This window comes from Eptesicus fuscus, chromosome 18 (genome assembly GCF_027574615.1).
Source record: "Eptesicus fuscus isolate TK198812 chromosome 18, DD_ASM_mEF_20220401, whole genome shotgun sequence".
In the NCBI taxonomy this organism is placed as follows: domain Eukaryota; kingdom Metazoa; phylum Chordata; class Mammalia; order Chiroptera; family Vespertilionidae; genus Eptesicus; species Eptesicus fuscus.
In genome coordinates, this window is record NC_072490.1 from 25,529,132 (window position 1) to 25,553,584 (window position 24,453).

Sequence of the window (24,453 nt, forward strand, 5' to 3'; positions counted from 1 at the left end):
CCCTATTGGGGATCAAGCCCACAACCCGGGCATGTGCCCTCATCGGGAATCGAACCAGTGACCTCTTGGTTCCTAGGTTGACACTCAACCACTGAGCCATACAGGCTGGGCCCCTTCATTATTTATTTCTTAAAATGAGTTCAGAATTAGAATTTGTGTTAGGGAGACGAGGTGCTGTTTCAGTGACCCTTTTATCTATTTTAGTTGACCTCTTCTCCTAAGCGCCCTACATTTGATTAAATGAGAAATCTAAAAGTCTGATCTGTCACTCGCAAACAAAAATAAAATCTCTACTTTTAAGAGAATTTAGAAAACTTTGAGACTTTGTGAAATAGAATATGCCTCTAAATGAGGTTACTTCAATTGAGATCCAATATTGAAATGTTGGCTATTATAATAATTTTAGAAAATAAAATAGATATTTTTAGAATATATGTTTCCTTAACAGACGGTAATATTTCGTTATCATTTGTTCTCCTTGTAACTAAAATGACATAGTATATAGCTTTATATAATAAAAGCCTAATATGCAAATTGTTCCCTCCACCAGGAATTTGACGGGGAGTTTGACTGGGAGTTCGACCAGGGGGCGGGTCTGGCAGTGGCAGCAGGCAGCCAGGGGAAGGAAGGTGCCCCAGCCAGCAGCCTCTTGGGACCCTACCCATGCACGAATTTCGTGCACTGGGCCTCTAGTAGCTTTATAAAAGACATTCAAAAGTTGAATCTGTTAACAAGATTTACTATGTTATACTTAACTTTATCTCTTTGAGAGATAAAGAATATGAAACTACTTCCTTGTGGGTGGGGGACTCACATTGTAGGAAGGACATTAATACTGATGTGCTTGGAACAAATAAAAGGCAGACCAAGATAGTAGACAGTTAAGTCCTAAACTTAAGAACAGTGCCAATTCAGACGAGGGACCTGGGCTTTGAAGGATAGGAAGGGTTCAGATAGTAGGTAAGCTAGAAAAAGCAGAAATAAAAGCATAGAGTAATAAGTAAGCATAGAATGGATTTTTGGCTTGTGAATTGGTTAACCTGGATGAAATGGAAGGAGTTTGAGTAACTCAGGGGATTGTTAAATAGACTATGTGGTCAGTTTCTGGAGGACTTTTGAAAGCCAGGAAGTAGTGTCTCAACATGTTTCAGTAGACAACAAAAAGTCAGCAGAAGTAATGAACTAGGCTTTTTGAGTAGTTTAAAAAATATTTTTGAATATTTTGAGGAAAATGCAAAGGGGTATTGGAGGGGAAAAAAGCTACATGACATTGGTAGTAGTCAGAATATCAAGTGGTAGGTAAGGGGTATAAGGGAGTAGAATGGGAGCAACAGGTAAGATAAGAGTTGAATCCCTAAGGAGTGAAGAATTGAATCTGAAATTTCTATTCATTATAAAAGTAAATGCTCAGTGTTGGTTGAATTCCTTTTGTTGTCTCCTGATTCTATCCAGAATTGAGTCAGTAGAGGTTTTAATATAGTCAGTGTTGAAGACTTAGTCTGTGTACAGTCCAGGTATCTAAACACCCAGGCTTTCATGTTGAATATGTATGCTGCTATCCAGAGAAATACAGTATATAGAGATGGAGTACTGCTATTCTGTCACCATTATTTGAAAAGTAATCCATGTATCTCTAGCTAGCCTAACTACAAGTTATGACCCTTGTTCATGTTAAAGGAAAAAATAGTCACATGCTGGTGAGAATGAACTTTCTTTTTGTGCTGTATAGATGGGTCTTGATGGAGTTCAACAGGATTATATCAGAAAAGCTGAATATCCTTTTAGCTCTGAGCAAAAGTGGATGGCTGTTAAGTGTGTACACAGAACACAGCAGGTATCTTTCCATTTTCCATTTAAAGAATACTTATTATATTTTGTTAACGTAGATGATTATTTTTTATTTGTTGTCCACCTTTAGATTTAAATAGTCATTGAGCATAACAAAGACCTGTTGTTTTAAAGTGTGTATAATTCGTAGTATATTCATCCCTTGTTATTTTCGTGTTCTCTTTGACTTCAGCCCTGCCTGTACCCTCTTCAATCTGGGACATCCCTCTCACAGTCTGGGACCGCTGGCTCCTAACCACTCACCTGCCTGATCACCCCTAACTGCCCTCCCCTGCCAGCGTGATCGCCCCTAACTGCCCTCCCCTGCCAGTCTGATTTCCCCTAACTGCCCTCCCCTGCCAGCCTGATCACCCCTATCTCCCCTCCCCTGCCGGCCTGATTGCCCCTAATTGCTTCTGCCTCAGCCCCCGCCACCGTGACTTTGTTTGGAAGGAGGACCAGAGACTGGAAGATGTCCGGTTGACCCGATCTAATTAGCATATTACCCTTTTATTAGTATAGATTATTAGTATAGATGATATAGAGAAGAGGAATAGGTAGTGGGGGTAGCCAAACTACCACCTACCACAATAGACAATTATAAAATTGATAAGCAAAAAATATAAATAATATAAACATATTTTAAAAAACTTGGAGATAAATACCAACATCTATAGAGTTAAAATTGGCTTGCCTTTTAGGGTAGGACTAGAGGTAAGGTTTGGGCAGGGAACTACAGTTTTTCATTGTAAGCTTTTGTATATTACTCTACTATGATAAAAAATAGAAGAAAAAGTCTGCTAATATCCATAATTATAAGGTGATTGTGAGAATACATATAATGTATACATATACTAACAACCAAGAGAATAAAGCCTGAGTCATTGCTTGGGCAGAGGTTAGCTCTCTTTCTCCTATTCCTGTTAAGTTGTTAGCCTCTCCTCAAATCTGAGTGCCTAATCTGGGGCTTAGTATAGCACTGCTTTCAATGTGTAAGGGTGAAGGTAGATGGGAGTAGATGCTGTTTGTAAAGTGCAGGAAACCCCCCACATAAGAACTTTTAATTTTCGAGTTCAAGTGCCACTCAAAGCCTTAGACTTGAGTAGCTACCCTGGGGATTATGATAAATGAATACTGCTTGCTTTTGGATTACAATGGCAGATATGTACAAGTTGAAATTAATTTGAATTTATTTGCTCTGTTCTTTTTCTCCTAGGATGGACCAGAGATTTGTTTTATGAAGGGTGCTTATGAACAGGTGATTAAGTATTGTACTACATACCTTAGCAAAGGACAGACTTTAACCCTCACCCAGCAGCAGAGAGATCGGTCCCAACAAGAGAAGGCACGAATGGGCTCAGCAGGGCTCAGAGGTAAGGTAGCTTCAGCATCGTCCCCCCAGGTGGAAAGATAATGCTTTCTGTTCATTGTAGAAAATTCATGCTTCACACCTGAGCTGTACAGCTCTAGTCCAGGCTTCATAGAACCCTACCATTTCTGAAGTGTTATGTTTTACTTGTCTAATTGACCCCCAAAACATAGAAAAATGGGAATATAGCAAAATGTGAACTCTCATAGACCTGCAGTGATGTATGAGTAGGTGATAAAAATTTCATTTTTATAATAGTTGATTGATTTATTAGACAAGGGAAGAGAGGGGGAGAGAGAAAAACATCCGATGTGAGAAGAATCACCTATTGGCTGTTTCCTACATACCCCCTACAGGGGATTGAGCCTACAACCCGTATATGTGTCCTTGTCCGGGAATTGAACCGTTAACCTCCCAGTGCATAGGACGATGCCCAACCAATCAAGCCATACGGGCCAGGGCAGAAATTTTGTTTTAAACAAGTTTATCTTGTGAGGAAGGAGATGGATGGAGGTAAAGTGATATTACTCCTTCTTTATTTCATTACTTTGACAGACTTATTTGTTAATAGATCTAAAATACTTTCCTACATATTGAAGTGTTTCTCATCTGCTTTATTCCTTTGGCATTTACCAGTAAAGTGTGAAAGTGCCCAGATTCTGCTTATGTTTGTGTTGCTGCCTAAACATGATGGGGTGAGAGGATCTGCTGTGCACACACACATCAGGCCACTTCTCTTAGGGACATCTTATGATTCAAGAGGCAGGGGTTGGGGCCATACCTGGTTTTTACCTTCTGAATAGTCATCTGGCTTGTGGCTAATTTTATATATATATATTTATGTAGTGTTTCTCAAGGAAATTGGAAGAGTTGGCTTCCTTAATTTTATTATTTTTACAAAACGAAGTCAAAGACTTCAATTCCTGGGAGAAAGAAACAAGTTATGTACAAAATCTCCATACTCATGGTTCACTTAAGCAAGGGCTTTTTGTGGCTATACAACATTTATATAGGTTTATAGGACTTTCTGATTTACAGGTTTAGAAAGGTATTCTTGTGGTTTTATTTGAGGGCGCAGTTTTGTTATTCTTAGCAGCTTACAACAGAGGGTTTCAAAGTTGGCTGGGATTTAGAGACACAGAGGAAGTCTTAAAGATTTGGTATGTGCTTCCTGTTTTCCTTAATTTTTTGGAACAGGGGTTTCACATTTTTTAAATTCTGACTCTTGTCATCTGGAGGAATGTGGAGGTTTTGCTGTATGTTTGTTGTTGTAATATTGTGAAATAGACCAGAGTTGGTAGAAGACAAAAATCTTTGTTTCACAGAGCTTTAGAAAACACTCTGGTCATTTTTCTCTTCTATCTTATCTTTTCTACTTCTACTTGTGCTCCACCTTCCTCTTCCTCTGAAATTACCGTAATGAATAACAGAAAGATTTTAAATTTAACTTTATATATACTTACGTTACATCTTATAAAGCAAGTTTTTTAAAGTACAAATGATTCATAATTTTGAAATGTTTGTTTTTATATTTTATTTGGGAACCTTCTACATGAAAAGGTCTACCTAGCCTGTCCCAAAGAGTAGCAGTAGATCTTCATCTGTTCTGAAGAAGCAAACAGATAAATATAGGATACTAAGCTCTAGGCTAATATCACCCCTCCATTGAGAGTGCCAAGAGCTGATCTCCCCTTTTTGACGCAAATTGATGCTGTCCCCTTCTGTTACTGTCTGCCTCTATTCCAACACTAGGGACTGTCAGGGTGAAGTCATATGCTGAACTATTTATGTAGCTGTGGGGCCCACATCTTACAATGTAAAAATGGAAGTTATTTGCCTTTACAGTTGGTTTTCTTAATATATCTAATCCTCCATGCTTCTGTTTGAATAAGAATGGATACTTCCTGTGATCTTGCTGGGACTTTCAGTTTCCCCATGAGATACATATGTTTAGTTTGTGTGCTTTTATTGTGTTTTCTGTGGTAAGTTCTTTAGTCTAATAATATCCCAGCTTGAGACACATCCATTGGTTCATAGGTAGTAAAGTGAGGTTCCAGAATTCTGAGAATAAACTAAATGGTATTTGGAAATGAACAGTACTTTATACTATATCTTAAGTGCCCAAGGATGACAGAAAGCTAACTATAAATAATTTTAGGGTGGTGTTATTTATATACTCTTAAATTACCAGAGTTGCAAATAAGAAATACCTGTTAATGTTATAGAATGAAGGAATATAAACTATTATTGATGATAGTGGTTTTGTAATCACTTTATAGTTAACTTCACCTCCCAGGTTTATCATGTATAAAATTGTTACATATTGTGTCTAACTAATATAGCAACCTCTTCAAGCTATTGAATTGTTAACACAGACCTATAAATTGGAAAGCTGAAGAAGCCACCTTCAAAGGTATCTGTTTAAAATTGACTTTAAAGCCCAACAAACCAATAGTTTCTCCAAATAATTAATTGAATTTTCCAAAGAGCCAATAGTGTATGTTGAAAGGAGCTGCATATGGTTACTATGTAAAAACATTTTTTATTTGCTCCTCATTTGCCTTCTCTTCTTATTTCTTTTAATTTTTAGTAATTTAAAGCAACCTTATATCTAGAACCATTAAACTGTATTGTCTTACCATATAATAATTTTGGTTCTTAAAGATTATATAGCCCTACCCAGTTTGGCTCAGTGGATAGAGCGTTGGCCTTTGGACTGAAGGTTCCTGAGTTCAATTCTGGTCAAGGGCACATGCCTGGGTTGTGGGCTCAATCCCCAGTGGGAGGTGTGCAGGAGGCAACCAATCAATGATTCTCTCTCATCATTGATGTTTCTATCTCTTTCTCCCTCTTCCTTCCTCTCTGAAATCGTTAAAAATATTTTTTTAAAAAGAGTATATAATAACTACAATGACCTTATAGTCTTAAGTGATTTCTTTGAGAAGTGTTACTACCTCCAGCTTTTGTCAAGTAAATTCTTTTGTTTTTGTGACTCACATTTTCTTATTTGGATTTTATTATTATGTTCTAAGTTCTTGCTTTAGCTTCTGGTCCTGAACTTGGACAGCTGACATTTCTTGGCCTGGTGGGAATCATTGATCCTCCTAGAACTGGTGTGAAAGAAGCTGTTACAACACTCATCGCCTCAGGAGTATCGATAAAAATGATTACTGGAGACTCACAGGAGACTGCAGTTGCAATCGGTATAACTAGGCTGCTTTCTTTTGTTTTTGATAGTTGTGTTGTTTTTTTTAAATTACTACAGTACATAGTTTTGTGAGTCATTAGACATGAAATGTGTTTACATAATAAAATTGACTCTTGTTTGCTCATACTCTATATAAAATTGTGGCCAACTTATTTTAGTTTAAAAAATAACACTATGCTGATGGATAAAAGCATAAATGTGAAAGGAAACATGAAATTTAGTTTTTCCTTTTAACTTGAGTATTTTCAAAGCAGACCTGTACCTACTTTGAAAGAAAATTGCTATATTTATGTTTCTGTTGTTTTATCATATATATGGCTGTGTTGTTTGAATGCCTTTTATGATTACTTTAAGAAGTAAAAGAGGGGGGAGGGGGAAATGGACATGGAAGTTAATCTCCCAGAACCAGTAAACTATAGTTCATTCTGATAAATTTAATCAGTTTGCCAAAGTCCATTAATTCTGATTTTATTAATATGAAGAGAGATTGGGACAGAAGTTTCACACTTTGTGTTATTTAAGAAGGATGTCATCAGAAACGTAACATGGTGGGAAAGATTATACTTAGAAAAATTTGCAATTTTTATTCTCATTTACATGCAACTACATGATTACCACAGATCCACCACCATTTTATTTGACTTTAGATACTTAAAATGCACTCCGATCTTCATTAAAATTGAGATGCTGAGCAAAACTTCATTGGCCGTGTTTCATTTCTTAGGTTTGATAGATTAAATTATGAAAACTATTTACTCCCAAATTTAAACAAAAATAAAAGAGTCAAACAGAAAACCTCAGACTTTTAAAATTCAGATAGGTTTTTGGCTTACCAGTAGTTGTCTTATGATTCCTTGATATAGAGGCATTTTATACTTAAAAGGAAACGGATAACAATTATTATTAACTGAGCATTATGTTTACCCTGTCAAACAAAACCAATTTGGTTAATTATGTTTTCTCTCCATTTTACTTTAGCTAGTCGTCTGGGATTGTGTTCCAAAACTTCTCAGTCAGTCTCAGGAGAAGAAATAGATGCAATGGATGTCCAGCAGCTTTCACAAGTACTACCAAAGGTATGTCTAAACTAAAGCCTTTTTAGACAAAAGGCCTTATTCTAAGTGTTACCATTTCTACTCTTATGAAAACCAAACTTTTTATTTCAGAACAATTGGGACATGACCAACAAATTTGTTGATCCAAATGATGAAATGAAATCTTATAATTGAAATCAGTCCTATCATTGAGAGTATTTGTGATATGATCATTGTAACTATTACTAGTGGCCCAGTGCACAGATTCGTGCACATTGAAAATAAAATAAATTAATTAGAAGAAAGGTTTGTGTGGTAATTACATTACTGCAAAAAATTACATGTCAAAATAGTATATATAATATAGTATTATAAAATTGAAACACGCATGTGATTGGCACCAGTGAGAGCTTTATGTGTATTGTGCATGCGTGAGTCAATATTTATTTTTAAATTGCCAGTGCGCATCATATGTACCGGCAGGTCAGTCGGACGGATGTAAGGTCGGTCACTTAGCCCTTTATACATATACTAGAGGCCCAGTGCACGAAATTCGTGCACTTGGGGGGTCCCTCAGCCTGGCCTGTGCTCTCTTGCAGTCCAGGAGCCCTTGGGGGATGTCCAACTGACGGCTTAGGCCCTAAGCCAGCAGTTGGACATCCTTTGCACTGGCGCGGAGGTGGGAGAGGCTCCTGCCACCGCTGCTGCACTCGCCAACCATTAGCCCGGCTCAGGGCTTCTGGCTGAGTGGCGCTCCTCCTGTGGGAGTACACTGACCACCAGGGGGCAGCTCCTGCGTTGAGAGTCTGCCACCTGGTGGTCAGTGCGCATCATAGAGATCAGTCATTCCACTGTTAGGTCAATTTGCATATTAGCCTTTTGTTACATAGGATATTGCAAATTTATTAACATTTGCAAGAACCAAGTTTCACCTGAGGAAGATACTGTAAAAATTAGCAATGGTTGTATAAAATTTCTCACAGAGTGAAGAAAGAGTGAGACCATTACTTGATGTTTCTTATCCTTTTGTTCTATTTTAATTGTAGCATGATATGTGATGCTTTTTTAAAGAATTGAAATATTATCTACATAGAGTGAAATTCACTCCTTTTAAAGCACTCTTCTAAGTTTTGACATTTGGTTTAGTTACTGCCACCACAATCAAGATCTAGAACAGTTCCATCATACCCCCAAATTCTCTTGCTTTTTAAAATCAGTTCCTCCCTCTACTTCCAGAATGTAGCAACCACTGGTTTGTTTTCTGTCCCTATAGTTTTGCTTTTTTCAGAATGTTCTAAAAATAGAATCATGTACAGACAGTCCTAGGGTTACGTCGGACTCGATGTACGTCATTTCGTGGTTACGTCGCCATCTCCCATTTATTTACTAAAAAAAATTCTGTCATTTCGACGTATGTACATATGTGCTTTATGTTTTTTATTATTTATTTACTACAAGTAAAGGTCAGGAATTGTTGTCTGTCTTTTAAATTTTTTTTACTATTTCACTTCATTACTACTGTGTATGTGCTCCATGTGAATGATGTAGGTGCTTATGTAGGTGGGTTCCGACTTACAGCGAAAATTGGGTTACGTTGTGCTGTAGGAACGGATCTCCAATATAACCTGAGGACCTACTGTATCTGTTTCTTTCACTTAGCACATGCATTTGAGATTTTATCTATGTTGGTTGTGTGGATGTGTGTAGTAGTAGTTCTTTTTTTGTTTGCTGACTAGTATTCCACAGTATGGGTATATGTTACCTATTCACTAATTTAAAGACATTTGAATTTCCAGTTGTCAATTATGAATAAACTACTATAAATACTTATGTATAAGTTCTTGCATGAAAGTAAATTTTTATTTCTCTTGAGTAAATAACTTAGAGTTGTTGCTGGGCCATATGGTTAATGTTTATCTTTGTAAGAAACTGCCAAATTGCTTACAAGGTGACTAAATTTTGCATGCCCATCAGTGGTATTTGAAAATTCTAATTGCTCTGCATCCTCATCAGCACATGGGATTGTCAGTTCCCCCACTCCTCAATCTGATAGGTATATAGTGGTATCTTATTGTGTTTCTTTTTTAAATGTGTTTGACAAAACCTGTGTTTTTTAAGTGTGTTTAACAAAGCCTGGTTGGTACTTTATAGTGTTATGAACCTGAACATTCATTTAACAGAACTTCAGCATTCCAGAAATCTTCATTATTATTGTAAAACACCCTTTTAATGGTTGCATGGTGTTTTACTTGGGTATATTGGTGTGTGCATAAACACACAGCAATTTCAACCATTTTCTTCTTGAAATTTGAGCTCCCATTTTTTGTTACTGTAAATAGTACTTTAAGGATAACAACAATAGCAGCCATTTACCATGTGCCATGCAATTCTTATATTGCATATATTGTCTATTTACTCCAGATAGCCACCTTATAAAAGACTAGAGGCCCGGTGCATGACATTCGTGTACTGTGGGGGGGGGGGGGTCCCCTCAGCCCAGCCTGCACCCTCTCTCAGTTCAGGACCCCTCAGGAATGTCCGCCGTTGGTGCCTGGCCTGTCCTCTGGAGATGAAACCTACAGGACTGCTAAGGAAGCCAGTCCCTAGTTCCGCCCCGCCTTTGCCACCAATTGATTGGAGTCTAAGGGCCAGGAGGAGGGACCAAGAGGTCTGCCTTCCAGCTGCTCACCAGTCCCCTCGTCACTCACTCCAGTTGCCTGTTAACCATCCCCTGATCAATGGGAGGCTGCGGGCTGGAGGAGGGACCAAGCGGTCTGCCTTCCGCCTGTCTCACCAGTTGCTGCTGCCACAGATTCATTGGAGCCTGAGGGACCCCAATTCCCCTGTTAACCATCCCCTGATCAATGGAGCCTGAGGGCCAGGGGATGGACCGGTCATCTGTTCGGTTGTTACGGACGCTGGGTTTTTATATATTAGGATAGGCAATTGTGTGTTTACTGATGAGAAAATGAGGCCCAGAGAACTTGGGACTTAAATGAAGTCTTAGAGCTGGCGAGTGGTGGCACTAGCATTGGGACATGAGCCCAGGTCCATGTGAATCCAGAGTTCATCATCTCTTTCTTACTGAATCATTAAACATTATTGTACATAAGACTTTGTGCCCAACTCTGGTTATTTCTTTTTTTAAAAATATATTTTATTGATTTTTTACAGAGAGGAAGAGAGAGGGATAGAGAGTTAGAAACATCAATCATCTGCCTCCTGCACACCCCCTACTGGGGATGTGCCCGCAACCAAGGTACATGCCCTTGACCGAATCGAACCTGGGACCCTTGAGTCTGCAGGCCGACACTCTATCCACTGAGCCAAACGGGCTAGGGCACCAACTCTGGTTATTTCTGTAGAATAAATTTTTCCATGTGAAATTACTAGACCATTTGTAAAGCTCTTAATACATTATCAATGAATTACACTCTGAAAAGATTTTAGTTTCTTTTCCACAAACTGCATTTCATACAATATAAGTCCCTAGCCCTCCAGCCTCACTTGTGGTTAGATTTTGGATGTAGTCACTACTAGAAATGCACTATTTTGCTCATCCATATTTTTTTTTCTTTTTTTCAGTCTCTAGACACTCAGAATGCTGTTTTCAGAGCATATGGGAACAAGTGTGGATGTTTGCTTTGTTTTAGTTTAGTGGGGTGGAGAAGGTGATTCCATATTTGAACAAGACTTTTTTTGTGTCCTATACTGACGGTTTCTTTTTGACATTTGTTTCTGAAAGAATAAATTTTCTATTAGGTTCCTCGGAAGTATTGGTACAAGAGTGCACATTAGAAAACATATGTCAAATATGCAGTTAATTAAATATACTTCCCATTTGACCTTTGCTCAACTCTTTCTTACAATTTTTCCCCCTGAAATGCTAACAGGTAGTGAAACTTGACAGATTAAAGTTTTATTTGCTTTCTTCAGTTCACTCTCTGGCTCTGATAACCAACCTAAACGTAGTTAGAGAAGGAAGAAGCAAGTTACAATTTACATCATCAGCCTGGAGAAATTACATCATTGGTCTTTTCCAAATAGAGTTTTGTGCATTAATTAATTATGGCAGATACCCTGTTGCTGTTACAAAGAAATTTAACAATAACAACAAAAAACATGAGCCTTGTGAGAAACTCGTTCATTGAATTGCTTAAAGTCATCCTACTCCAAAGAAGAATTTCATAGATACCAAGGCTTTCTTGTAGGTATTTCATGTCTTTTGAGAACCTAAGTCTTTTCTCCAAATACTATTAATGAACTTTTTTAGTCCTTTGAGTTTAGCTGGGCTCCTTGTCCCCATCCCTCAACCCAATATCTTTTTTTTTCTACTTGTGTTATGTAACGCTGTTACAGCCAACATTTGTTCTCGGTCTTATGCTTTTACTTCAGATCAGTTTGATTAGCTTTTCTTTCATTAGTGTTAAAAACAAAACTTTTCTTCTAAATTGGCAGCTCACTGAGATTTTCCCACATGTACTAAATCATATTAATTCTCTTCCTCATTAAAATGCTTTTCAGTTTTCTCTTTGCATAATTTAATCACATTTCAAATCTCTTAGCAATGCGCTGTCCTGTTAACATAGAGTCAATTAAAATGCAGTGTAGAGCCCTAGCCGGTTTTGCTCAGTGGATAGAGCCTCGGCCTGAGGACTAAAGGGTTCTGGGTTCCATTTCAGTCAAAGGCATGTACCTTGGTTGCAGGCTTGATTCCCGTCCCTGGTTGGGTGTGTGTGGGAGGCAACAGTCGCTGTGTCTCTCTCACATCAATGTTTCTCTGTCTCTCCCCCTCCTTTCCACTCTAAAAATCAATGGGAAAATATCCTCCAATGAGGATTAACAAAAAAAGAAGAAAAAAAAAAGGTAGTGTAGAAACTGAATTCTGCTTAATTATTTATAAAATCCATCTGGGAGCTCTCATTGCTTTTTGTTTGATTTCTTCCAGTATGTTCTACAGCTCCTAGTGATAAAAGTGGATATCCTCTCTCTCTATTTTTTTTTTATAGCAGTACCTGCATTCATATTTCTGTCAAGCCTGTTAACCAAATCCCTGTAATGTACTCATAATTTGTGTGCTTTTTAATTTTTGGTCGTTTGTAAATACTTATTTTAGTTACCTGTGGCGTTTCTTTTTCAATGCAACAGGTACCTTTTTTTTAGTCTTGGAAGATTTGGGGACCTTTGGCAGGTTATTTTAAATTAACCTCTTTTAATATTTTCCTACTTTCTGCTTTTCATAATTTTCTTTCTCTAGTACACCTTGTCTGTTAATGTTGATCAAAAGAACAGTTGAGTACTGACCAGAAATAAGACACTGAAAATGAGGACCCATGAAAAGAGAAAAATCCTCCTGCAAGTTGCTTCTGAAAATGCATAGCCTTTCCCCCTTCCCTTTAGTGATTTTTATCTTTTCCTCCCACATTATTCCCTGAACATTCTCCTTTTCTTACAAAGTTCTACTTCTTTCCCACTGTCCTTTTTACCACATACTGTTGTCTTCATCCTGTTGTCTCCCCTCCTGCTCCCAAACTACAGTGATTTTATTGGGTGCTTGCCTTTAATCAGTATATTCCCTTTTTCTAGGTAGAGAAACAGACATAAATGTGAAAACATTGTTAATAGATGAAATTCACTTACCCTCAAGTCTAATCTTATTTCTTTGATATTGTGATATAGTTTAATTTTTACTAATTTATAAGTGTTTTTTTAATATCCAATTTCTTTAGGCCATAATTTTATGTTCATTAAATTTCAATATTTTTACTCAACTAAGAAGATTAACCTGCTCATCCTGGTGCTTTTACAACAAAATTTTTTTAAATATATTTTATTGATTTTTTACAGAGAGGAAGAGAGAGGGATAGAGAGTTAGAAACATCGATGAGAGAGAAACATCGATCAGCTGCCTCTTGCACACCCCCTACTGGGGATGTGCCCGCAACCAAGGTACATGCCCTTGACCGGTATCGAACCTGGGACCCTTGAGTCCACAGGCCGACACTCTATCCACTAAGCCAAACCGGTTTCGGCTCTAAGAACAAATTTTACTCTGTGTTATGTGCCACATGCAAACCACCAAGGTAGTCTTCAGCTTTGCATTAGTAAGAGCAGTGAAAGAAAGGATGTTGCCTGGAGACAGGATACTGGATGGTGGGAATTTGGGAAATTCTCATCTGATTTTTTCTTTGAAGTAGGAAACAAGGTTTTCAGCTGAAAGTGAGGTTGGAGAAAAGGATCAGTTGGAAGTATAAGGAGAGAAAACTAGTATGAATGAATTCTCTAGAACAGTAGGAAAGAGAATGGTGTGGTATGTGGATATTAAAATCACCAGGATTGGGAAGTTTTGTTGGAGAGAGAGACAGTAAGGCAGAAGTTAAAGTCTTTGTGAAACCTGGAGTGACCTCTTTGGAGCAGTGAATGCTTGTAGTTAGAGGGAAGTGTAGTCTGATGTGACCTTCAAAACAGGCTTTATGAATAAAGAAGGGAGAATGGAGGACACCTACCCCTCTCCAGGATCTCCTGGTTATACTATTTGAGAGGACTATACGGATGGCCCATTTTTTATGGAAAAATTAGGTTAGAGCAATGTGGAAAAGGAAAGGATAAAGGGGATTTTGTTGGTGACTGATGACTGAGTTTGGGGCACGGTGAAAGGGTTTCAGAAGACAGGAGATGGGGTCAGAAAAAGGGATTAAACATATGGTTTGGAGGGATAAGATCATGTAAGTAGAGATATAGTGGAAGAAATCCTCATGAATTAGCCTGAATAAAAGAGAATGAGTAGACACTTGACACCTAAAAAAAGGGGATGGAGGGCTTTATAGACATGAAGAAGTAGCTATTCTTTATCTATCCTGAAGACAGAACAAGAGAAGAGGCCATTCTAGTTGTATGCTGGTGTTATGAGGAAAGATAGAAGAGAGTTTTCCCTTTTTTTTTTAATCTCTGAGACATTTCAAGAGAAAGGCTGTTTTCTCTCCAGAGGTTGTGTATTTCCTGTGGTATCTTTGGTAAATTTTGAAATGAGTATGTCAAATGAGTGTCATAACAAACATCTGTCATATTATGTTGGATCTCTGTGGCAAATTAAATACAGTTTAAATTGACTTTTTAAAATCATTGCTAATTAGAAGCATATGAGTTATTCTGGTGTTTCTTAACATTGGAGATTTTTAATGTTTCTTGTAATTTCACAGGTTGCAGTATTTTACAGAGCTAGTGCAAGGCACAAGATGAAAATTATTAAGGTGAGTCTCTAAGAATCCAATTATTTAAGTTTTATATCCAAAATGCTACTTCTTGTCTTAAATTATTTTTGCTTTACTAGGAGTATTTGATAGAACATTAAAGTCAAAAGTACTAAGAAGCAAAACAGGTGATTTTTTTTTTTTAGAACCTGAAATGGAATTTAGTTAGCAAAGGAAGATGTACAAGAAAACCTGAATGAGATGTCTGCAAACTAACTTTAAGCAATTGAACAATGTAGAAGTCTGTTCTGATAGGAATCCATAGTCAAATCATCCCAGTGTGAATAACAATAATTACTTAGAATTAGGAAAAATATGTTAGCCCTGGCCAATAGCTCAGTTGATTAGAACATCATCCCAATATGCCAAGGTTTCGGGACGTTTCTCTCTCTCTCTCTCTCTCTCTCTCTCTCTCTCTCTCTCTCTCTAATCAGTCAATCAATACATTTTAAAAAGGAAAATGTGAATATAAGTATTTAAAAGATAATAGTTATATATATTAATTAGACCAATATATACAAAGCAACTGACATAGTAGCCATTAGTTAATGGACTTAAGTTATTCATTTATTTACTAGAGGCTCAGTGCACGAAATTCATGCACTGGGGGTGAGGGGTCCCTCAGCCCAGCCTGCACTCTCTCACGGTCCAGGAGCCCTTGGAGGATGTTCTCATGGGGGAGGCTCCAACCACTGCCGCTGCGCTTGCCAGCCGTGAGCCCAGCTTCTGGCTGAGCAGCGCTCCCCTGTGGGAGCGCACTGACCACCAGGGGCAGCTCCTGCATTGAGCGTCTGCCCCCTGGTGGTCAGTGCGCATCATAGTGACTGGTTGTTCTGCCATTTGGTCGATTTGCATATTAGCCTTTTATTATATAGGATTTACTAGAGGCCCGGTGCTCGAAATTCGTGCATGAGTGGGGTCCCTAGGCCTGGCCGGCAATCGGGGCCAATCAGATTCCCTACCTCTCCACCTCCTCCTTCCCTTGCCACCCATGTGCTGCCACCATGCAGTTTCCCGCCTCCCCCTGTCCTCCTTCTCTCATCACCTGCGTCTGCTGCCACCAATCCCCGGTTCCCTGTCCCAGCCTGGGGCCCGGCCCCAATCGGGTGATCGGGGCCTGCTGGCCAGGGTGAGAGACTGGCAGGTTGGCCAACTGGCCCTGATCAGGTGATGGGGACCTGCTGGCTGGTGGGAGGGGATGCAGGAGGTTGGCCGGCCAGCTCTGCCCCCGATTGGGGGGGGGGAGTCAATTGGGGACAGGGCCGGCAAGGGGGGGGTGCTGCAGAAGGTTGGAGAAGGCCGATCAGGGCCCCATACGGGCCAGTTGGCTGCCGCATTGCACATCATAGTGATTGGTCGTTCCGGTTGTTCCGGTCGCTTGGTTTTTATATATATAGATTTTAAATATGTTTTTATTGATTTCAGAGAGGAAGGGAGAGGGAGAGATAGAAACATCAGTGATGAGAGGGAATCATTGATTGGCTGCCTCCTGCACACCCCTTACTAGGGATCCAGCCCGCAACCCTAGCATGTGCCCTTGACCAGAATTGAACCTGGGACCCTTCAGTCTGGAGGCTGATGCTCTATCCACTGAGCCAAACTGGCTAGGGCATGGACTTAAATTATTAATCACTGTAGCCTTCTATTGTATTAGTTCAAGGTTTCTTAGCCTTAGCACTATTGATGTTTTGGATTGCATGAATCTTTGTTGTGAGGGGCTGTCCTGTGTATTGTAGGATGTTTATCAGCATCCCTGACCCCGACCCTCAGTAGTATCCTCCAAATCATGACAGTAAAAAATGTCTGCAGACATTGCCAGATGTTCTCTGGAAGGAAAAATTGTCCTTAAGAACCACTGTGTAATTGGCTGTAGATCAGACTTTAGACATACAGTTCTTACACAGTGGGAATATTAATAGAAAAATATTTTTTTTAAACAGGAGTGTGTGAGGCACTCTGCTCTTTATTCTCACAAGCCTTTTTTGTTGTTAATCCTCACCCAAAGATTTTTTCCCATTGATTTTCAGAGAGAGTGGAACGGGGGTTGGGCAGGGAACATGGATGGGAGAGAGACTGGTTGCCTCCCACATGTGCCCAAACAGGCCAGGATCAAACCTGCAACCCAGGTACTTGACCTGACCAGTAATCAACCTTTAACCCCTTGGTGCACCAGCTGATGCTCCAACCTTTGAGCCACACCTGCCAGGGCCTAATAGAATCTTTTTAAAGTTTTATCTTAAGACCTAAATATATTGAAATTCATTGAAAAATTGATAGTCTATATTATTTCCAATCTTAATCATGTGAAAAAATAGAGAGGATTTGTTTATCACTTTATCTCTGTAGAAGCAACATTTTAATCAGAATTCCTCCCTCCCTCCTCCCTTCCCCACTGTAGTCTCTACAGAAGAATGGGTCGGTTGTAGCCATGACAGGAGATGGAGTAAATGATGCAGTTGCTCTGAAGGCTGCAGACATTGGAATCGCAATGGGTCAGACTGGCACAGATGTTTGCAAAGAGGCAGCTGACATGATCCTGGTGGATGATGATTTCCAAACCATAATGTAAGTTTCGTTTCCGTATCTTCTGATTTGCATCAGAGAGACTTCTCCCATCCTTTCCTGCACTTCACCCCCAGACAATTCAGGTGGCAAAGAATTAGCAATACTTATACATTGGATGAATTAAACTATTTTAGTAGGTAAGTTAATCTTATTTTATGGTGTAGTGTGTCATTTTGGATATAATTATTTTGTATGGAATGGAAAGGACAGAATAAATGGCAGGGCCATTCATTTAAGAAACATTTACTAAGTGTCACATTTTTCTGGCTGTAAGTGTAGTGGCGCAGCAGTGAACCTTTATGGGGCTTTTATTCTAGTTAAATTCAGGTTATCAGAAATATGCATGTGCATGGATGTATAATGAATATTAAAAATAATTAAGTTTTCATCCATACCTATTTCCTTTTATCAGTAATTGTTCATGTTGTCAGTGATACAGTTTATTAAGTTAGAGTAACTTTGTTGTTTCAGCCACAGTTTCTAATTGATTTAAGATTCTTATGTAATACCTGGTGACTTTGGTTTCATTGTTCAGATTGGAGTCACCTGAATCCTGTTTTTTGGTAATCACCTATCTGCCAACCTGAGTCTTACTCATTTCAGTGATATATGCTAGTTTTATGCCCCTGGTGCTTTATTAACCCACTAGAGGCCCAGTGCACAAAATTCATGCATGGGTAGGGTCCCTAGGCCTGGCAAGCAATCAGAGCCGATCTGTGGGGTGACTGGTGGGATGATCGAGGGGGCCCCTGCTGGCACCTACCTTGGCTGGCCTGGTGCCGCCTCCTCGCCAGCCCCACCTCCCCCCTGCCACTGCCGCTGCAGTTTGCCTTCCTATGCGGGGCGACCAGCGGGGTGATCAGCGGGACCCGCCTTCACCCGCTTTGGCTGGTCTGGGGCCTGTGGGCTGGGAGCAGCTCCTGTGTTGAGTGTCTGCCCCCTGGTGGTCAGTGCGCACCATAGCAACCTATCGTTCCACCGGTCATTCAGCCGTTTGGTCGATTTGCATATTAAGCTTTTATTATATAGGACTAGAGGCCTGGTGCACGAAATTCATGCACGGGGGGCGAGGAGGGTGTCCCTAAGCCCAGCCTGCACCCTCTCCAATCTAGGACCCCTTGAGGGATGTCCGACTGCCCGTTTAGGCCCGATCTCACAATCCAGGACTGCTGGCTCCTAAATGCTTGCCTGCCTGCCTTTCTGATTACCCCTAACCGCTTCTGCCTGCCAGCCTGATCACCCCCTAACCACTCCCCTGCCAGCATGATTGATGCCTAACTGCTCCTCTGCCAGCCTGTTTGCCCCTAACTACCCTCCCTTTAGGCCTGGTCACCCCTAACTGCCCTCCCCTGCAGGCCTGGTTCCCCCCAACTGCTCTCCCCTGCAGGCCTGGGTCCCCCCCAACTGCCCTTCCCTGGAGGCCCGGTTACCCCCAACTTCCCTCTTCTGCCGGCCTGGTCACCCCTAACTGCCTCCCCTGCAGGCTTGATCGCCCCCAATTGTCCTCCCTTGCAGGCCTGGTCCCTCCCAACTGCCCTCCCCTGCTGGCCTGATCGCCCATAACTGCCCTCCCTTGCAGGCCTGGTCCCTCCCAACTGCCCTCCCCTGCTGGCCATCTTATGGTGGCCATCTTGTGTCCACATGGGGGCAGGATCTTTGACCACATGGGGGCAAGCATCTTGTGTGTTGGAGTGATGGTCAATTTGCATATTACTCTTTTATTAGATAGGATAGAGGCCTGGTGCATGGGTGGGGGCCAGTTGGTTTTCCCTGAAGTGTGTCCTGGATCAGGGTGGGGGTTCCCTTGGGGCATGGGGCAGCCTGGGCGAGGGGCCTGTGATGGTTTTCAGGCCGGCCACGCCCCCCGGCGACCCAAGCGGAGGCCCTGGTATCTGGGATTTATTTATCTTCTACAATTGAAACTTTGTAGGCTGGAGTGGAGCCAAGCCTTTTGCTCGCTCCGTGGCGGCAGCCATTTCTGTTGGGATTTATTTATCTTGTATAATTGAAACTTTGTAGCCTGGAGTGGAGGCCTAGGCCCGCCCGGGCTGCAAAAGCTTGGCTTCCTCCATCACCGGGGGCAACCCTAGCCTCCTGCTCTCTCCAGCTCCGTGGCTGCCGCCATTTTTGTTGGGATTTATTTATCTTCTATCATTGAAACTTTGTAGCATTGAGTGGAGGCCTAGGCCGGCAAGGGCAGGCAGAAAGCTTGGCTTCCTCCATTGCTGGGGAAACCCAAGCCTCCCTTTTGCTCTCCATGGCTGCAGCCATCTTGGTTGGGTTTATTTGCATATTCGCTCCTGATTGGCTTATGGGCGTGGCTTGTAGGTGTAGCGGAGGTATGGTCAATTTGCATATTACTCTTTTATTAGATAGGATTGTGGCCTAAAGTGAAGCATGTGGGAGCTCAGGACTTAGAATTGCCAAGCTCTTCTGAGGACATAAGAATTTTTTCTTTCCATCTTAGGAATGTATAACAATTTTGGAAGAAAGGGGAAATTGTTTACAAAACACATATTTTCCTACATTCAAACAAATGAATTAGATAATTTACATGAATCTTTGTATACCATATTCTTTATATAATTCTGCTCCTACATATATCTACTTATATATAGGAGCAAAAGATAGCTTAAATTCTGTAATCTTATATAACTCATTGCTGTTTATTTGCTGACATACATTAATTTAACCACTTACCTTTTATGCATCTTGAACCTTTAAGAAAAATAAATGTGGGTAAAGAAGATTATTGTTTTAGCATAAGTGTGTAGTATTGTCTTGTGTAGAAAGACAATGTGGGATTTTAATGTTGCAATATATATTTTTAAGAATAGGAATTTTAGTATTGTAAAATGAAACCAGTTTAGATAGGGCTTATTAGAAGGCTTTAATTATTGTTAGATTAATGTTTCCATATTTTTTTAATCTTAATTATGTAGAGAAAATAATAGATTCTTTTAGCAATGTATGTGTTATATCAATTGGAAAATTGTTTTCAAATTAGTGTTTTTACTATAGATATTTTTGTTTTTGTGTGGTAATAGTTTGTCACTTAATTTTTTTTTTTTTTTTTAATTTCAGGTCTGCAATTGAAGAGGGTAAAGGGATTTATAATAACATTAAAAATTTTGTTAGATTCCAACTGAGCACGTAAGTTTGTAAGATGTTTGTCACCATGAGTCTTATAGATAAACTAGGGGCCCAGTGCATGAATTTGTGCACTTTGAAAGGAACTGTGGGCCTCAAGGCTGCAGTGTGTACCGGGGTGGGTCTCAGCCAATCTTCCGCACCCCTGTCTGCCAGCAGCCCTGCTCCTGCCACCACTGCTCTCATGCGCTGATGGCGCCGGCTCCGCTCGCACCTGCTGTTGGCGCGGAGAGATTGGGGCCGATGTCGGCAGCGAGTGCAAGCAGCGGCTGCTACCCTGATCGCCCCTCAGGACCAGGGGGAGGTGGAGAAGCCCTCAGGGGCGATCAGGGCTGGACTCACACCCGCTGACGGCGCTGAGTGATCGGGGTCAATGCTGGCAGTGGGTGTGAGCGGCAGTTCGGGCACCAGCAGCGGGTGTGAGAAACACCCCGATCGCCCCTCAGGAGCAGTGGGAGGTGGAGAATCCCTGAGGGGCGATTGGGGCTGGCAGCCACCACTCGCACCCACTGCCAGCACCAAGCAATCAGGGCCGGCGCCAGGTGCCAGCAGTGGGTGTGAGCAGCGGCTCAGGCACTGACAGCAGGTGCGAGCAGGGCCAGCGCTGGCAGCAGGGCAGGACCGTGGCACGCGGGAACAAAGAATTTTCAGTAACCACCAGAGGCTCGCCCCAATGACAGCGACCGGCACCCCACCTTGGTCTGATGGCCTCACTCACCTGCTCCACCATCCTTCCGTGGCCGACATCCACCATGTTGCGCGTGTGCCCCCTGGTGGTCAGCGCATGTCATAGTGACCGGTTGTTCGGTTGTTCCGCCATTTGGTCTATTTGCATATTAGGGTTTTATATATATATAGATTAAATGAAAAGTATGATTTAAGCAGAATGCCTAGAGGCTTTCTGGGCTATCTTCCTGAGGATTGTTTAATTAAAAAATTAAAAATGGCATGTCTAATAGGTTCTTTTTTAAAAATATATTTTTATTGATTTCAGAGAGGAAGGGAGAGGGAGAGAAAGAGAGAGACATCAAAGATGAGAGAGAATCATTGATAGGCTACCTCCTGAATGCCCCCCTCATGGGGCATCAAGCCCACAGACCCAGCATGTGCCCTTGACCAGAATTGAACACGGGATGCTTTAGTCAACAGGCTGATGCTCTATCCACTGAGCCAAACCATCTAGGGCTCTAATAGGTTCTTAATGCGATATTTAGGTGTCTATGTCACCATCAAAGTATAGAAACTTTTGTGGTTTAATTAATAGCTCCTGAAATAACTAAGGTATATCAAATCTTAGTGTTTCTTCTTTTACCATTTTCCAAAAAGTAAAGGGCTTTTCTGTAGTAAAAAAAAAAAACAGTTACCAAAATAGTGTTGAAACTTAACTGTTATGTAGCAACAGCTATTCTGAACTCAGCTTTAAAAATCTTCCTCTATTTATTGTTGTTACATAAATATTTTGAAAATCCTTTTTTAAAATACTGTGGATTGTAAGAGTTAACTCCTGGCTTCAAAATGTTCTTGGAAATACAGGCTTCCTTTAAAAGCACAGTAATAACATGAGATTTTTAAATGCTAAAAAAAGTGGTTATTTTAATATTAGTAAGTATTATATTGTGCTGACAGATTTTTTTAAATGACTCTCTTTTTTCAACAGGAGTATAGCAGCATTAACTTTAATCTCATTGGCTACATTAATGAACTTTCCTAATCCTCTCAATGCCATGCAGATTTTGTGGATCAATATTATCATGGATGGACCTCCAGCTCAGAGGTAAGAGTTTTTCATGCATAAACTAGAAAGATAAGGAAGATGTGATATCCTCATAATTAAGTTTTAAAGACTTCATTCATGAATAGCATTAGAAATATTTGCAGCAACATGTTTGTTATAAATTGTGTGATGTGTGCATATCATTTATTTTCTTTGGGTGCTCACTCATCTGTTATGGATCTGAGCCTATACACTGTGTTAGATGCCCAGCCTTACGTTGAAAACAGATCAGGGCAGTCCATGTCCTTAGGAAATAAGCTTTTTGTTTCTAAGAATGGGATGAATGGAGAAATCTCTGAGTTTAGTGTTACTAGCTAGACTTTGTTGCCAATTTTAGAGACTTTGGGAAAGTATCAAAGAACTTAAGCATCTAAGTATTTTGTTATATAATAATGGGGCTATCGATGTCACTTCTCAATACAAAGAATAGTCGAAACCACATTGCATTAAGGGTATTTCAAAGTCCAGTTGGTCGGTCATATATTTGAGCCCATATTGAAATAAGTAAACTTACATGTAAATGAAATTAAACAATTTTTTTAAAGTTTGACTACCAATCTCCTATTAAACTGTGCCAAATAAATAAGAGTAAAAGAGGAGAGAGTGTAAAATTTGTGGTTATTTTTGAGTAAATGTAGCCAAAATTTACTTTGTGGTTCAATACTTTGTTTTTTAAAGAAAGCATTTAGTTTCCTAGATAATTGAGGTTAATGAGGATTGAAAGTAACAAATCCAAACCTTAAAACTTTAAAGTAATTCATTTTTCTGTTTGTTTTAAAGCCTTGGAGTAGAACCAGTGGATAAAGATGTCATTCGTAAACCTCCGCGCAACTGGAAGGACAGCATTTTGACCAAAAACCTGATACTTAAAATACTTGTTTCATCAATAATCATTGTTTGTGGGACTTTATTTGTCTTCTGGCGGGAGGTATATTCACTGGATAAACTGCTTTATTAACGTATTCTATATGATAGAATTTAGTTATTTTTGTGTGTTACATGGAAGGCTGAAAAGTTAGGAGAGCTCTTTGAAAAATTTGATAAAAACATTTAAACGTAGTACAGTTTTGGTAATATTATATTTAAAGTCTTAAAAAAAAAACAAGAAAACATTTAAACATAGTTTGATTTCAGCCTTAATGGGTTATTGGAATTTCTGATTAATTTATTAAAGTAATTTAAATCTTCAGAGGACTATCAGATACAATAAAAATTGATATATGAAAATTTGGGGAGACGTTAAACTATCTGAGTCTTTAACATAGCTACTTTGTTATAAAAAAAGAAAGTTGTTTTAATATCTATTATATGGTTTGTGAGAAGGCTTTTTTACTTTATGGTGACTACAGCTATTCATTAGTTGGGTTTATTTATTTATTTTTAATTTTCATCCTAGGATACTAGTATGTGTTTGGGTTTTTAAAATTGATTTTAGAGAGGTGGAGGGGGCCCGGGCGGGGGGGAGAGAGAGAGAGAGAGACAGAGACAGAGACAGAGAGAGAGAGAGAGAGAGAGAGAGAGAGAGAGAGAGAGAGAGAGAGAGAGATAATGAACCACCACATCGATGTGAGAGAGAAACATGGATTAGTTGCCTCCAGTATGTGCCCTGACGGGATTGAACCTGCAACCTTTGGTATAGGGAACGAACACTCCAACCAACTGAGCCACCTGGCCAGGGCATTAGGTAACATTTAAGTGGCATATAGGAATTTATATAGCTTACATGTTTTTATATCATAAGACTAAAGCTATTTTATCCGAATGGAAAGAAAATATTAGCCTTTTAAACACATACAGTATTTGTCCATTAAATTCAGCCACTAAAAATCACTGTTTTCTCTTGGCAGCTACGAGACAATGTGATAACACCTCGAGACACAACAATGACCTTCACATGCTTTGTGTTTTTTGACATGTTCAATGCACTAAGTTCTAGATCCCAGGTATGCTGACTGATTCAATTAGATAGAGCACTTTCTAATTGTAAACAGGCAAGGAATATGGGTTTTTAGCTTTTCTTGATTTTGTAACCACAGCTTATAACCTCAGATACAGCCTTCCTCCAAACATGTATCATAATGGGGATGGGGCATTTGGGAAGATAAGCCTTACCTTTGATCAGAAGATCACAGTAAATCACTGGTGTTGTTACGTGATCTTTCTTCTTTCCATTCTCTTATTATCTGCAGCTATATGATAAGTTCAGGTTAACATCTGAGCATAGGACAAACCTCATGGGTTCTGTTAAGATGTTATTAGTCTCCTTTTAGAAGAAA

General features: G+C 39.9%; 1 protein-coding gene across 5 annotated transcripts in view; it reads left to right on the forward strand.

Moving 5' to 3' along the window:
- Positions 1-24,453, forward strand: part of ATP2C1 (ATPase secretory pathway Ca2+ transporting 1) — a 105,350-nt gene that overhangs the window by 62,135 nt on the left and 18,762 nt on the right. For 4 of the 5 annotated variants that reach the window (XM_054729549.1, XM_054729546.1, XM_028129276.2 and 1 more), the window contains 10 exons: positions 1,730-1,834; positions 3,044-3,200; positions 6,229-6,399; positions 7,383-7,480; positions 14,638-14,688; positions 17,087-17,253; positions 20,338-20,406; positions 22,061-22,177; positions 22,958-23,105; positions 24,025-24,120. In XM_054729549.1, coding sequence (XP_054585524.1) covers positions 1,730-1,834; positions 3,044-3,200; positions 6,229-6,399; positions 7,383-7,480; positions 14,638-14,688; positions 17,087-17,253; positions 20,338-20,406; positions 22,061-22,177; positions 22,958-23,105; positions 24,025-24,120 — 1,179 coding nt within the window. The remainder of the gene's footprint in view (positions 1-1,729; positions 1,835-3,043; positions 3,201-6,228; positions 6,400-7,382; positions 7,481-14,637; positions 14,689-17,086; positions 17,254-20,337; positions 20,407-22,060; positions 22,178-22,957; positions 23,106-24,024; positions 24,121-24,453) is intronic. The other variant, XM_054729548.1, reaches the window with a different exon arrangement.